At 36.4% G+C, this 16,450-nt stretch overlaps 1 protein-coding gene across 6 annotated transcripts in view; it reads right to left on the bottom strand.

Annotated features, from left to right (window-relative positions):
* Positions 1 to 16,450, bottom strand: part of LOC109266144 (phospholipid-transporting ATPase IB-like) — a 225,712-nt gene that overhangs the window by 88,892 nt on the left and 120,370 nt on the right. For all 6 annotated transcript variants that reach the window (XM_019447931.2, XM_053900764.1, XM_053900771.1 and 3 more), the window contains 2 exons: positions 9,602 to 9,785; positions 3,141 to 3,251 (listed from right to left, as the gene is read on the bottom strand). In XM_019447931.2, coding sequence (XP_019303476.2) covers positions 3,141 to 3,251; positions 9,602 to 9,785 — 295 coding nt within the window. The remainder of the gene's footprint in view (positions 1 to 3,140; positions 3,252 to 9,601; positions 9,786 to 16,450) is intronic.

The following is a 16,450-nucleotide window of genomic DNA, read 5'->3' as shown; positions in this document are numbered from 1 at the left end:
CTGTATGAAAAAAAAAAAAAAAAGACTCTGTATGAATTTTAGGATGCATTTTTCTATTTCTCCAAAACATGGGATTTTTGTAGGGATTGCATACAAATCTGCAGATCATTTGGGGTAATACTGTCATCTTAACAATATAAACTTTTACAATCTATAACCATGGGATGTCTTTCCATTTATTTGTATCTTCAAATTATTTCAGCAATATTTTGTAGTTTTTGGTGTACAAGTGTTTTTCCGCCTTGGTTTTCTTAATTTCCCTTTTTGATAGTTTGTTATTAGTGTATATAAATACAACATTTTTGTATGTTGGTTTGTATCCTGTTGCATTATTGAATTTATTAGTTCTGATCATTATTTTCTGACATCTTTAGGATTTTCCACATATAAGATCGTGTCCTCTGTAAACAGAGATACTTTTACCTATTCCTTTCTGATTTGGATGTTTTTCTTTCTTCCTTCCTTTCTTCTTCTTTTTTTTTTCTTTTGCCCAAGTGCTCTTACTGGGACTTCCAGTACTGTGTTGAATAGAAGTGGTGAGAGCAGGCATCCTTGCCTTGTTCCTGATCTTAGAGGAAAGACTTTTAGTCTTTCGCCACTGAGCACGATACCAGCTATGGGATTTTCATATATGGCCTTTATTATTATGTTGAGGAATTTTTTTTTCTTTCTAGCCTGTTGAATGCTTTTATCGTGTAAGAGTGCTGAATTTCATCAAATGCATTTTCTGCATCGAGATGATGTGTTTTTTTTTTTCCTTTGTTGACTGATTTTCATATATTGAACCATCTTTGCATTCCAGGATATGGTTTCTATTCCTTTTTTAATGTGCTGCTGAATTCAAGTTTGCTAGTATTTTGCCAAGGATTTTTGCACCTGTATTAATCAGGGATATAGGTCAGTAGCTTTCTTGTAGTGTTTTCTAGTGTCTTGTAATGTAGCTTTGGTTTTATAGTAATGCCAGACTCATAAAATGAGTTTGTGTTTGTTTCTCTATAATTTTTTGGAAGAGTTTGAGGTAGATTTTAATTCTTCTTTGAACGATTGGTATAATTTGCCAGGGAGGTATTTGATTACTGATCTGATCTCCTTACTAGTTATACTCTGTTGATATTTCCTATTTCTTTATTACTTGCCCAATTGATTTTTTACAAAGGTAGAAAACCAATTTAATGGAAAGATAAGCTTTTCATCAAATATCACTGAAGTAATTGAATTTCATGGGCAAAACAAATAGAAAATCTAAACCCTCCACTCTGCACAAAAATTCACTGAAAATGGATCATGACATTAAGTGTAAAACACAAGACTTTTAGAAAACTACACAGAGGAATGTCTTTGGAATCTAGATCTAGGCAAAGAGTTTTTTGACACAGAACCAAAGCATGATCCATAAAAGGAAAAATTGTAAATTGGACCACTTCAAAATTAAAAACTCTTGTACTCTGAAAGACTCTATTAAGATGACAAAACAACATGATACAGACTAGAAGAAAATATTTGCAAACTACATATCTGCCAAAGGACTAATGTCTAAAATATGTGAAGAACTCTCAAAAATTAACAGTAAAAAATCAATTTAGTTTTTAGACAATTTAGACAAAAGATGGGAAGACACATTTCAGAAGATGTATAGATAGCAAATAAGTATATGAGAAGATATTTAACATCATTAGCCACTGCAGAAATGCAATTTAAAACCACAATGAGGGGGCTGCGTGGGTGGCTCAGTTGGTTGAGTGTCCAACTCTTGGTATCAGCTCAGGTCATGATCCCAGAGTCATGGAATCAAGTCCCAGAGTTGAACCTGCTTAAGATTCTTTCTCTCTCTCCCTCTGCCCCTCTCCCCTACTTACACTCTTTCTCTAACATAAAATAATTAATTAAATGAAACCACAATGAGATACCCTAACAATCTATCAGAATGGCTAAAATACTAAATAGTGATAATATCAAATGCTGGGAAAGATCCAGAGAAACAAAATAACAGATACTTTGCTGCTAGGAATTGAAAATGGTAAAGTCACTTTGGAAAATAGTTGGGAGTTTCTTTAAAAAAAAACCAAAAAACTAAATATACACCTACCATATGATCCAGCAATTGTACTCTTGGACATTTGTCCTAAATAAGTGAAAACTTATGTTTGCCCAAAATCTTTATACAAATGCTCTTCAATAAGTGGGTGATAAATATTATGGTCTGGAACAAATGATTGATACAGGGAACAACGTGGATCAATCTGAAGGGAATTATACTGACTAAAAAAAAATCCAATCTCAAAAGGTTATATACTACACAATTCTACTTTTATAACATTCTTTCTTTTTAAGCTTATTTATTTATTTTGAGAGAGAAAGCATGTGGAGGGGGAGAAAGAAATTCAAGCAGGCTCTGCACTGTCAGTGCAGGGTCCAACATTGGGCTTAATCTTGCGAACTGTGAGATCATGACCTGAGCCGAAATCAAGATCTTGTCTGATGCTTAACCAACTGAGCCACCCAGGCACCCCTACTTTCAGAACATTCTTGAAAGAACAAGAAGGATAGGGATAGGGAACAGATTAGTCACTGTCAGAAGCTACGGCTGGATGTGGATATAAAGGGGTAGCATGAGTGGGATCCTTGTGATGGAATAGGTCTGTATCATTGGGGCCGAGGTGGGGTGGTCTGTCTCGATTTCTGTGATGGTTATATCAATATACACATGGATAAAAGTACATAGAATCACACAAGTGTGGGTAAAGCTTGTGAAGTATGAATCTCAGTCAGTTATATCCTGGTTTTGATAATGTCCTAGAGTTATTCAAGGTGTTATCTTTGGGGAAAATTGGGTGACTGTTTCATGGGACCTTCTAAAAAATATTTTTGGAACTTCCTGTGAACCCATAATTATTTCAAAGTAAAATACTAAACAATATTTTTCCATAGCCAAATTTAAGGCTTATACAAATGCTTAAGTCAGGATGGTGGTTAGAAGACTCAAATTTACCAAATAACTTTGAGCAAAAACCTAAAGCAGAATTGTGTAATGGTAATTTAAATGATACAAATATGGGGAAAAAAACAAACCACTAAACTACCATGCATGATGTCAAAGAAAGACCTAACTTTTTCATGAAAGAAAGCATATCTTTTCTTACCTCAATAACATATAACACGACATTTTTGTAGAAACAATATAATATGCATTTTGTCACTCGAAAATAATTCCAAGCTCCATGAACCAACAGAAGCTTCTCCAAGTAGCTAAACTAAAAGAAGGAAACAACAGTCAGGGCAAGTTCAAATGAAACAGCAAAGTATTTGTTAGACCCACTGTTGTAGAATACATACAAAAGACTGGAGACAGATGGGGCAGAAATAGGAAAATGTCCATTTACAGTTCTTGGGCTAACATTCATTCTTGGAAAAGTATAAAATGGCACACACCACGGCATGACATCTTCTCTACAGTCAAAGCTGCTCTTGGGTCAAAGCAAGATGGAGGAAAACAAAATGTGGCTTAAAGTATTATCATTGCTGTGAAATAGCCTGTTAATGGGGGCCTGAGCATGAATCAGTTCAGTCTCCTGCATTAGTGACTTATTAGTATATATTTTTGAGAGAGAGAAGGAGACAGACAATCCAAAGCAGGCTTGGCATTATAGGCGCAAAGACCAATGTGGGGCTCAAACCCACAAACCGTGAGATGACGTCAGGTGCTCAACTGACTGAGCCACCCAGGCACCCCTACCAATAATTACATTAAATGTAAACAGTCGAAACACTTGGAAAAAGACATAAGGTGACAAAATGGATAAAATAAATAAGACCTATCTATATGCCGCCTACAAGAGACTCACTTCAGACCTGAAGACACATACAGGCTGAAAGTGAATAGATGGAAAAAAAATATGCCATGCAAATGGAAGTCAAAAAAATAAAAAGTGGGGGTAGGGGATACAATACTTCTATCAGACAAAATAGACTTGAAATCAAATACTGGAGCAAGAGACAGAGTGGGCACTATATAATAATAAAGGGATCAATACAACTAGAGGATATAATTGTTGTAATGATCTATGCACCCAACATAAGAGCACCTAAATAAAGCAAATATTAATAGACACAAAGGGAAACCTTCACAGCAATAAAATAATAGTAGGGGACTCTAATTCCCCACTCACATCAGTGAATAGATCACCCAGGCAGAAAATCAACACATTAGAATGCCAGATGGACTTAAATATATACAGAAAATACCATCCAAAAACAACACAGTAACAATACACATTCATTTTAAGTGCACATGGAACATTCTCCAGGACACATCATGTGTTAGGCCACAAACCAAGTCTAAATAAATTTAAGAAGATTAAAATCATACCAAGCATTTTTCTGACTACAACTGATATGAAGAAGCTAGACATGAAGCTAGACTAGAAAAAGCACAAACACATGGAGCCTAAACAACATGGTACCAAACAGCCAGTAGACCAATGAAGAAATCAAACAGGAAAATAAAAATACATGGAGAGGAATGAAAATGAAAACACAATGGCCTCAAATCCTTGAAACTCAGTAAAAGCAGTTATAAGAGGAAAATGTGTAGCAATATAGGCCTACCTCAAGAAACAAAACCTAACCTTACAACTAAAAGGAAAAACGAACAAAATCCAAACATAGCAGAAGGAAATAATAAATACCAGAGCAGAAATAAATGAAAAACAAGAAAAAACATAGAAAAGATCAATGAAATCATAACCTTGTTCTTTAAAAAGATAAACAAACTGATCAACATTTGGCCAGTCTTTTTTCCATCAAGGAAAAAAGAGAGAGGGCTCAGATGAACAGAATCAGAAATTAAAGAAGAGAAATAACATATCACAGAAATAGAAAGGATTATAAGAGACTATTATAAAAAATTATAAGCCAAGGAGTTGGACAACCTAGGAGAAATAAATTCCTAAAAATATTCTTTCTTCTTTTGGAAGATTGTGTAACAAAATTGAATTGGCAATCAAAAACTCCTAACAAAAGTCCCAGAGCAGATGGCTTCAGAGGTGAACTCTACCCATTCTCTTCAAACTATTCCAAAAAACTGAAAGGAAGGAAAGCTTCCAAATACATTCTCTGAGGGCAGCACTACCCCGATACAAAAACCAGACAAAGACACTACAAAACAAAACAAAACAAAACTATAGGTCAATATCTCTGATGAACAAAGATAACAGAAATCCTCAACAAAATATGAGCAAACTGCATTCAACAATACATTAAATATAGTAGGATCATTCACCATAATCAAGTGGAATTTATTCCAAGGATGCAAAAATAGTTTAGTATTCACAAATCATCACACACCACATTAATTAAATGAAGGGAAAAAATCATATGATCATCTTAATAGATGAAGAGAAAGCATTAAATATAATACAGCATCCATTCATGATAAGAACACTCAACAAAGTAAGTTTAGAGCGAACACATGCCAACATAATACAGGCCATGTATGTACAGGCCATGTATGTACAGGCCATGTATGACAAACCCACAACTATCATCATACAGAATGCTGTAAAACAGAGTTTTTCCTTCTAAGATCAGGAACAAGACAACAATGTCCACTGTCACCACTTTTCTTCAACATAGTACTGGGAGTCCTAGCTATAGCAGTCAGACAAGAAATAGAAATAAAAGGCATCCAAATTGATAAGGAAGAAGTAAAACTGATAGTATTTGCAGATAGCATGATACTCTACATAGAAAATTCTAAAGACTCCACCAAAAAACTATTCAAACTGATAAATTAATTTAGCAAGTTGCAGGATACCAAATTAATATACAGAAATCTGTTGTGTTTCTATGTACTATTAGCAAAGTGGCAAAAAGAGAAATTAAGAAAAATTGAGAATTAAATTAAAAAATTATAAAATACATAGGAATAAACTTAACCAAACAGGCAGAAGTCCTGTGCTCTGAAAACTATAGAACACTGATAAAGTAAACTAAAAAAGACACAAAGAAATGGAAAGCTATTCCATGCTAATATTCCATTAATTTAGAAAAATTAATATTGTTAAAATGTCCATAGTACCAAAAGTAATCTACAGATTCAATACAATCCCTGTCAAAATACTAAATATTTTTTACAGAAATAGAATAATCCTAAAGTTAGTATGGAACCACAGAAGATCCCAAGTAGCTGAAGCAATCTTGAGAAAGGAGACCAATATATCTTTCAAGATATATTCCAAAGCTGTGATAATGAAAACAGTATGGTACTGGCACAAAAATAGACACAGGTCAGTGGAGCAGAATAGACAGCTGAGAAATACCCCCATGCTTACATGGTGAATTAATCTACAGCAAAGGAGGCAAGAATATGCAGTGGGGAAAAAAAAGTCTCTTCAAAAAAATGTGTTGGAAAAACTGGACAGCTACATGCAAAAGAATGAAACTGGACCACTTTCTTACATGATGTGGAAAAATAAACTCAAAATAAAATGACCTAAATGTGAGGCCTGAAACTCAGGGCACTAGTGATGAGCACTGCGTGTTGTATTTGATGAATCACTAAATTCTACACCTTGACTAATATTACACTGTGTGTTAACTAACTGGAATTTAAATTTAAAAACTTGAAAAAAGGAAAAAAAGAAAAGAAAGGCAGTAATCTCCTGGACATTGACCTTAGCAACACTTTTCTAGACATATCTCCCCAGGCAAGGAAAACAAAAGCAAAAATAAACCACTGGGACTGTATCAAAACAAAAATCTTTTACACAGCAAAGGAAACCATCAACAAAATGAAAAGGCCTACTGAGTGGGAGAAGACATTTGAAAATGGTGTCTTTGAAAAGAAGTTAATATTCAAAATATGTAATGAAGTTACTCAACACCAAAAAGCTGCAAAACATCCAATTAAAAATGGGCAAAAGTGGGTGGGGGATGGGTTAAATAGGTGATGGGATTCAGGAGGGCACTTGTTATGATGCACACCGGGTACTGAATGGAAGTGTTGGATCACTATATTTACACCTGAAACTAATATTACACTGTATGTTAACTAACTGGAATTTAAGTACTTTTTTAAAAAATGAGAGGACAACAGCCACTTTTGCGAAGAAGATATATGATGGCAGGCAAACATGAAAAGATTCTCAACATCACTAATCATCAGAGTAGTGGAAATCTGAACCGCAATGAGATATCACCTTACACCTGTCAGAATGGCTAGAATCAAAAAGACAAGAAATCCCGAGTGTTGGTGAGAATGTGGAGAATGGGGAACCAACCCTCTAGCACTGCTGGTGGGAATGCAAACTGGTGCAGTCACTGTGGAAGACGGTATGGAGGCTCCTCAAAATATTAAAAATAGAAATACCATATAATCCAGTAATTTCACTACTGTGTATTTACCCAAAGAAAAGAAAACCACTAATTTGAAGATATACGCGCCTCTATGTTTACTGAAGCGTTACTGACAATAGCCAAGATAGGGAACCAACCTCAGTGTCCATCAATAGATGAACGGATAAGGAAGATGTGGGGTGTGTTTGTGTGTGTGTTTGTGTGTGTGTGTGTGTGTGTGTGTGTGTGTGTGTGTGTGTGTGTGTAATGGGAATATCAGACATAAGAAAGAATAAACTCTTGCCATTTGTGACAATATGAATGGACTTGGCGAGTGTTGTGTGAAGTGAAATAAGTCCAACAGAAAAAGATAAATACCATAAGATTTCACTTACAATGTGGAATCTAAAAAGAACAAGCCAAAAAAGGAGAAATATTTCCCTGGATCCCCAGGATACCTGATACTGGCCAGCCTGGTGTGTGCACAGTGTTTAACAGTTCAAGGCTTATGTCACATATAACTGCTGAGATCATCGGAAGCATGTATCCCGACGGCATTTAGAACAGTTTAGGACAGGATCAGGAGAGCTTGGTGTGGTCATTTCCCTGTTTACAGACACAGGTGCTTTGATCATAGTTTACTGACTCTCGTAACCCAGATACTCTAGCACATAGGAGCCTTAGTTTTCCCTGTTGTAAAACTAGAACACTTAATCAGAATGGATCGGATTCAAACACTGGGGTAATACACTCCTCATCTATGCTGTAGAATCCTAGGAATCCGTTTTGTTACCACCCAAGTTTCAGGCACCTGCTTACCTGTGGACAGGGTACTAAATCATCTAGCCTCTCAAAGACGGCCACCACAAGAATAGCCCCAGCAGGGATGTTCTACTCAAAGTATGGGGTTATTCCTAGGGAGCTGTTCAAGAATTACATGTGGCTCCCGAATTCACCAAGAGTGAATGAAAAGTCTTATTGTTAGTTGCTCAACTGTGGTGAAAATATTGTATCCATTAAAAGCTGATCTTACATTGATTAAAATATTCTTCAAAAGTCAAAATATTAATATGTAGAAGCAGGAAGTGTTCTTATTAAACAGCTTGGATATTACAAATATGCAGGGGCTGTACATCACAGGCCACACACTCTTCTTAAATGCATTCCGGTAAATGGTACCGCTACTGTGGAAGGCAGTTTGGCAGTTTCTTACAAAACTAAACATACTTTCATACTTTTACTATATGATCTAGCAGTGGCACTCCTTGGTATAAATCCAAAGGAGTTGAAAATTTATGGCCACATACAGAAACCTGCACATGGATATTTGTAGCAGCTTTATTAATAACTGCCCAAAGTTGGAAATAACCAAGATGTTTTTCAGTAGGTGAGTGGATAAACAAAGTATTGTACATCCAGAAAGTAGAATATTATTCATCACTAAATAGAAATGAGCTATCAAGTCATAAAAGACATGAAGGGTACTTAAATGGATATTACTAAGTGAAAGAAGCCAGCTGGAGAAGGCTACATGCTGTATGAATATGACATTCTGGAAAAGGCAAAACTATGGAGATAGTAAAAAGATCAGGGGTTGCCAAAGTGAGTTAGTGTAGAGGGAACGATGAATAGGCAGAGTGCAGAGGACTCTTAAGGAAGTGAAATTACTCTGTATGGTACTGTGATGATAGATACTTGTCATTATACCTTTCTCCAAACCTACAGAATGTACGACACCAAGAGTGAACCCTAATGTAAGCTGTGGACTTTGCACGATGACGGGTCAATGTAGGTTCGTAAGTTATAGCAAATGTCCCATTCTGGCAGAGGACGTTGATGGCGGGGGGAAGGCTGGTGGGGGTAGGAGCAGGGGATATATGGGAACTCTATATCTTCTGCTCAATTTTGCTGTGAAGCTACACTAAAATATACAGTCTATTTTTTTCCATATCTGCCAAGGGGCGGTGCCTACTTGTAAAAAGCAGAAATTGGGAGATTATAAGTCTTCAAGAAATATTCATCAAGAGATGCCACAAAGTAAAGCACACATTACAGATTGAAGAGACTGGGGATTTATAGATTATATCAGCAGAGCTACAGACGCTCAGTGGTATCAGTTGGACCAAATCCATAACTGCTCGAGAAAAGCCTTTTTGCTGCAAACTGTATAAGGACAAAACTTAACCCCAAATGTTCTGGTAGTTGCATACGAAGAGCAGCTTAAAGAGTGGGGTCGACCTCATGCACTCGACGTGCCCACACCACTGACCTGTGCGATGGCAAAATCTGAGTTGTTGGTGGCCTGCATGCCCTCGTTCCCACTGATTCCCACACCCACGTGGGCCATCTGGATCATCCCAACGTCATTGGCACCATCCCCGACGGCAAGAGTGATGGCCCCTACGTGCTTCTTAACCACGTCGACTATTTCTGCCTTCTGGAGGGGAGACAACCTGGAAAAGAAGACAGAAATCACCACTTTTTAGTGTTTTGTGTTGGTTTGTTTTACTTCACCTTGTCGTAAAAGCCTTTAACATGGAGTCAACGGTAATCTGCACCTAACCTCCTTTAAATGACAGCTACTGATACATTTTCCAATACATTGATCAAGCTTTTAACAGATATAAAAACGTTCCACCCACCAATCTAAAATAAATGAATAAACAGACAAAAAGCAGAATCAGACCTATAAATACAGAACAACCTGATGGCTGGTGGAGGCTGTGGGGTGAAGGGATGGGCAATGTGGGTGAAAGGGGGTGGAAGGTGCACACTTTCAGCTGGAACAGAAGTCCCGAGAATACAAGGCACAGCATAGGGAATAGAGCCAGTGATACTGTACTAATGTTGTGTGATGACAGATGGCAGCTCCCTTGTGCTGAGCGCGCGTAACAGACAGATCCAGTCACGTGGTACACCTGAAACTAACGTATCCTTGTGTAGCAGCTACACGCAAAAATTTTTCAAGTTCCCTCCCCCACCCACCCAAAATAAGAAGTAAAGCAAAGAAAGCACACAGTAACTTCTTCAACATCCCCAAAGAAGTACACAGTGTCAGTTGTCTCGTTTACATGGAGACAAACTCTTCAATTTGCCATTCTCCCCACCGCTCCCTGTCTCTAACACCGGCCTGCTATCTTAATTCACATCATCTCGCTACATGAGAGCAAGAAGTGAAGATCTGTTTCTAAACCTGTATAAAGGCATTTCCCCCAAAGGATAAGTATGTGGAGTAGCCTAGGAAAATCAAACTACCCTCAAGTGAACTTTACAAGGAGACAGAGAAACATGAAGATCTCAGTCAGGAGTCTGTGGTGACAATAACAATCCAAAGGTAAGTGATTGAAAATAACAGATGTTTGCTTCTTTCCCGTGGATGTGTCCGGTGCAGATGAGGATACTGTTGATCCTTTCTTTGAACCCAGACAAGCTACGAAAGCAAATTTCGTATTCCTCAAATATTTCAGACTAGCAGACCCTGTCTATACAAAATACTTAACAGACATTCCAGGGAAAGAGAAACAAATTTTTTTCTCTCTTATTTATCACTTATGTATTCATTCACTAAATAAATTGGCTACATACCTCTCTCCAAAATGATCAGGGACACACAAAGGTTTTATTTTCTAGTAAGTGAGTGTTCATCCCCTTCCCACAAAACAGCTCCTAAAAACTAATTCAAATCTCAACCTTTCAAATTTCAGGTGAGATTGTTAACAACTGAGGAGATAAAGTTCCCTTGACTAGAACACACTCCACATTTTAAGACAGAAGCACAGACGGAAAACCTTTGGTTTCATAATGAGGAAAATGGGAGTTAACATTAATACACCGTAGATACAGTGTGAAAAGTTGCCGAAGTAGAGGATGTTCCGGAAACCATTTGTAAGTTTAGTTTCCATCTAGAGACACTGTTTTGGTTTTTTTTACTGGAATAACTACAATGATAATAGCTTCACCATTTTGTCTGGCAAGTACTTTTATATTTAAACTATGATATTTGTGAAGAAAAAAAAGAAAACGTACCTCATATTAATACCAAATTTGACTCTTCATCCTGTCAAATCTTAATTCTATCGTTTGAGCCAGTGAAGCTCTCCAAATATGAAAAGAGAACTACAGGGACCCAACTAAGCCTTCTCCTCCCCTTGCTAAACATCCTTGAATCCTTCAGTCCTTTTGTGAGGTGGTTCTGGGCCTTTTGCCAAAGCTCCACATCAATTCTGATCAGTTGCTGGCAAGATGTAGAGAAAGGGGAACACTCATACACTGTTAGTGGGAATGCAAACTGGTACAGCTACTCTGGAAGACAGTATGGCGGTTCCTTAGAAAGTTACACATAGAACTACCCTACAACCTAGCAGTTGCACTATTAGGTATTTACCGAAAGGATACAAAAATACTGAGTTGAAGGGGCACGTGCACCATGATTTATAGCAGCATTATCGACAACAGCCAAATTATGAAAAGAGCCGAAATGTCCATAGAGGTGGCACATTATATATACACACACATACGTGCTATGGAATATTTCTCAGCCATCAAAAAGAATAAAATCTCACCATTTGCAATAATGTGGACAGAGCTAGAGTATATTACACTAAGCGAAATAAGTCAGAGAAAGACAACATATTTCACTCATATGTGGAATTTAAGAAACAAAACAGATGAACATAAGGAAAGGGAGAGAAAACAGAGGGAAGCAAACCATAAGAGACTCTTAACTATACAGAACAAACTGAAGGTTGCTGGAAGGGAGGTGGGTGGGGGTGGGCTAAATGGGTGATGGGTATTAGGAGGGCACTTGTTGTGATGAGCACTGGCTGTTATATGTAAGTGATGAATCACTAAATTCTGCTCCCAAAACCAGTATTAGACTATATGTTAGCTAACTAGAATTTAAATTAAAACTACAAAAAAAAAAAAAAAAGAAAAAAGAAAAGAATAGAACTGGATTATCACTATTCTGATTTTGGATCTCCCTCCCATACATGAAAATAAATCCTGAAATAATAATAGTCTTTTAATACCTATCTGTTAAATGAGCTTAAATTAATAAAACACTTTAGGTCATGTTTCCGGGTATGAGTATTAAGCCAAATTACCCTAATCTTGAAATTTTAGGGTTATACCCAATTGATGATCTTTACATTCATGTCTGGCAAAGTTTATCTTGTCATTTTATTGGCTGAAAAAACATATATACCCCACAGCCATCTATTCACAAAAACCGAAGGGTGAAAAGTCTACTCAGGATAGGAAAAAAAGTCAATATGCTGTTTCAGGACACAAAAATAATAAGAAAACACAGTCCTAAAACACAGTTTGAGAAATTCAAAACAGACATTAACCAGCTAATTTCTGTTCTTTTCATCTGAATGAAAGATGAAAGTATAAAAACCTTCCAAAACATAGTATTTCACGTGTCAACACTCATTGTGATTTTTAATCTATAACATGGAACCAAATAACAAATTCAACAACAATGTAGAAAGAGCACATAATAGATTCCAACCTATAAAACAAACACTCTAGTCACATTTGACTTGATTTAAAAATTGTAGTATTTTTATCTTCTGTTTTCATGGAATTACAAAGATAACTAAACCAATTGACTGGAATAATGTCATGGTTTTTCCATGGCACACACTACTGACTTCTTTATCAATACAATCAGTGTTAGAAATAAAAAATAAAATGGTTTCCATTCAAAATTTGTACAATAGGTTCAACATATTATATGGCATAGATACTTTCTTGTATATAAAAACAAGTTTTCTTGCTATATTTGTGCTTGGAATTCTCTGCGTAAGTTACTTACAGGTAATCTCATATGCATTAATTATTATTTATTCAGCAAATACTGATGTCCCTACATACGAGCCAGGCACAGTTCTTGATACAGAAAATAGTGCAGAGAATAAAATACATAAGTATTCCTGCCTTCATGAAGTTTATGTTCCAGTGGAGAGGAGACAGACAATAAACCAAGTAAGTAAAACATAAATTATGGCATATGGTGATAAGAACTTTCTTTTAAGTTTCTTTTTCAGTCAGTGCAGAGCCCGATGCAAGGCTTGATCCCATGAACCATGAGATCATAATCTGAACTGAAATCAAGAGCTGGACACCCAACTGACTGAGCCACCCAGGCGCCCCGATAAACTGAATTTTCTAGATTAGATTTTTCTCTCCTAATTATGTTTACCTGAGTGCCACTGATTAAGCAATTGTAACAAATACCATATGACACCCTCCAAGTATCTAAGCTTTTTTATTTCTAAATGACTTCAGTAAGCAAATTATTGGTCAAAACTTTAAGAAAACTTTCTATACCTGTTAATGGCATATAAGGATATTCGACAGTTTCCTTCAGAAAGTAAACAAGTATAAAACTGGAAAATGTGATTAAGAACAAGCATTTCAGCCCATCAGAAAATGCCCAAAGGTGGAAAAGAACTCGAGACATATTTATTCATGAAAATCAGAGAAGTGCAGCAAGTTTGTGACCTTCGTCCTTAGAGGTGTTCCTGTTCCCCTGACCTGGGAGTGAGGGAAAATCTGCAGATTTACTACCCAAGACACGGCGGACGTGGTTTGGAGCAGATAACGAACACCCACATCTTAACCAATTGGGGTGGCTCTCTCAGTTCAGGGAGGGCAGCAAACCAGCTAGAAATGTAACAGGGAGATCGTGCAACAAAAGAATCACGGGAGGGCTGAGGTCAGCAACTTGCCTGTATTCCCAACTGACCACTAAAGTAAGGATAGGCAGGAAAGAGCCCAGAGAGGCTTTCATGTTGTTGTGCCTCTGAAAGCATTCCTCCAACCAGCATATGGCCCTAGCATCAAGGGTAGGAGCGTCAGACTATGACTTGTCTAGGCACAAACTTGTCCAAATAATTGCGTGATGACTAAACTCTGCAGGCACAGGAGAAACTCCTGGGAAGGCAGGCTTAAGAAAAAAAAAAAAAAAAAAAAAAGGCTGAGGAAAGATACCAGTAACTGCAAATGAACAGGGAAACATACTTCACAGTCTGAGTCCAGGCAAGTTACGAAAACACTGGGCCAACAAAATGCAGAAGAATAAATTAGAATCCAGATAAACTACACTGTATTTTTCCACAATAGCCACTTTTACTCTAAATAAAACAAAATCACTAGATGTGCCAAGAAACTTAAGGGTATTTGTTTTCATTCCCAGTGAACAAAGCAGCCTGACTGAGAATAGACCTGATATGAGTTAGCAAAGACTTCAAAGCAGCATTATAAATATGCTCACAGAATTAAAATATGTTCAAAGAAAGAAAATTATGATAACTATGAGTCAACAAACAGGATATCCCAACAGAAGAATGGAAACTATTAAAAAAAATTAGAAACTCTGGGATGAAGTGAACAATACACTTTGTAACTTAAGATCAGATCTGAGTGGAAGAAATTAGTGAATCTGAAGTTACATCAATAGAAAATACGCAATCCAAAAAGAAAGGAGTTGAAATTGAAAATGCAGTGGCAGTGCCACGGGTCTGTAATCAACATCAAGCATTCAATCATACATGTGATTGGAGTCCCGAAGCAAAGGAAACAAAAGTAGCAAAAACAAAAACAAAAAACAAACAAACAAAAAAAACCCTGAGAAAATAATGGTTGAAAACTTTCCAATCTGGTAACAACAAAACAAAACATTAATTTAGGGATCCATTGAATCTGAAGTAGAATAAATACAATAAGAACCACATTTAGAGCCAACATAGCTAAATGAATGAAACCCAGTAACAAAGAGAAAATCTAGAAAGTAGGAAAATGACACATCACATACAGGGTAACAACAGCGTGAATTTCTCACCAGAAACAAGGGAGCCAGAAGACAAGAGAGTGACAAAGTACCAAAGAAAAAAAATCAACCGAGTATTTTCTTTGATAATAGCTTTAAGTTAGAAATCAATAACAGGGAATATACCCAAATGTGTGAGAATTCGATACTTTTAAATAGCCCATGAGTCAAAAAGGAAATCAAGAGAAATTAGAAAATACCGTACTTTGAACTGAATGATAATGAAAACACAACATATCAGAATTTGTGAAATGTAATTAAATCAGTGCTTAAAGATTTATATCTTGAAATGCTTATAGTAGAAAAAAATTTTAAATCAGTGATAAAAGTTTTTACCTTAAGGGAATGAGAAAAAAATGAGTTCAATCCAAAGTAAGGTGAAAGTAGAAAATAATCCAGATGAGTATATATTATATTGTCTATCAGAATATTATATCGTTATATATTATAATACACATATATCACATCATATTAATGTTATATACACATAACATTACATACACATTATAAATATATATCAGAATATAAATAAAAAACTGGACAGACCATGGAGTTGGCCTTTTGAAAATATCAGCAAAACTGGTAAAGCCCTAACTAGACTGATCAAGGAAAAAAAGAGTAAATTATCCATATGAGGAAGGGAAGGAACACCACCACACGTCACACAAAAGTAACAAATAAATAAAGGAATATTGTGAAAAACTTCATGCCGACAAGTTTGACAGCTAGAACAAATGGACAAATCCCTTGAAAGACACAAATCACAAACTTGAAGAAGTAGTAGAAAATATTTGCTTACTAAATTGAATTACTCATCAGAGCCTTCCTACAAAGTCCAGGCCCAGGTGGCATCATCAACAGTGAAGTCTGTCAAACATTTTAGGAAGAAATCATACCAAACACTACAGAAAGTATAGAAAACAGGATGAAGAAACACCTCCCAAATCAGTTTATCAGGTTAGAATGATCTGATAACAAAGCCACTCAAAAACTTGAGATAAAACCACAGACAGATGTCTTTCATGAGTACAGACTAGAAATTCTTCATGAAATTTTAGTAGAATATACAGAAAAACTCAGTCATAAAAGTTTGCAGCCATGAACAAAGTGAGAGACAGACTCTCCTCTCCTCCTCCACCACCACTCCCTCTGCAAAGTACAGTTTCAGCCAGGTCCATTCCAAATTGTTTCCATCATTCAGGATGTACCTCAGTCAACAGACTTCAGTTTTGTATTCATTTATGTTTACTGTTCCTCCAATGGGGACCCTTAAAGGGATGA

The sequence above is a fragment of the Panthera pardus genome, unplaced genomic scaffold, assembly GCF_024362965.1.
Source record: "Panthera pardus isolate Hobbes unplaced genomic scaffold, ASM2436296v1 HiC_scaffold_1, whole genome shotgun sequence".
NCBI lineage: Eukaryota > Metazoa > Chordata > Mammalia > Carnivora > Felidae > Panthera > Panthera pardus.
The sequence above is the reverse complement of the archived record's forward strand: the minus strand, read 5'-3'. Positions and strand labels throughout refer to the sequence as shown.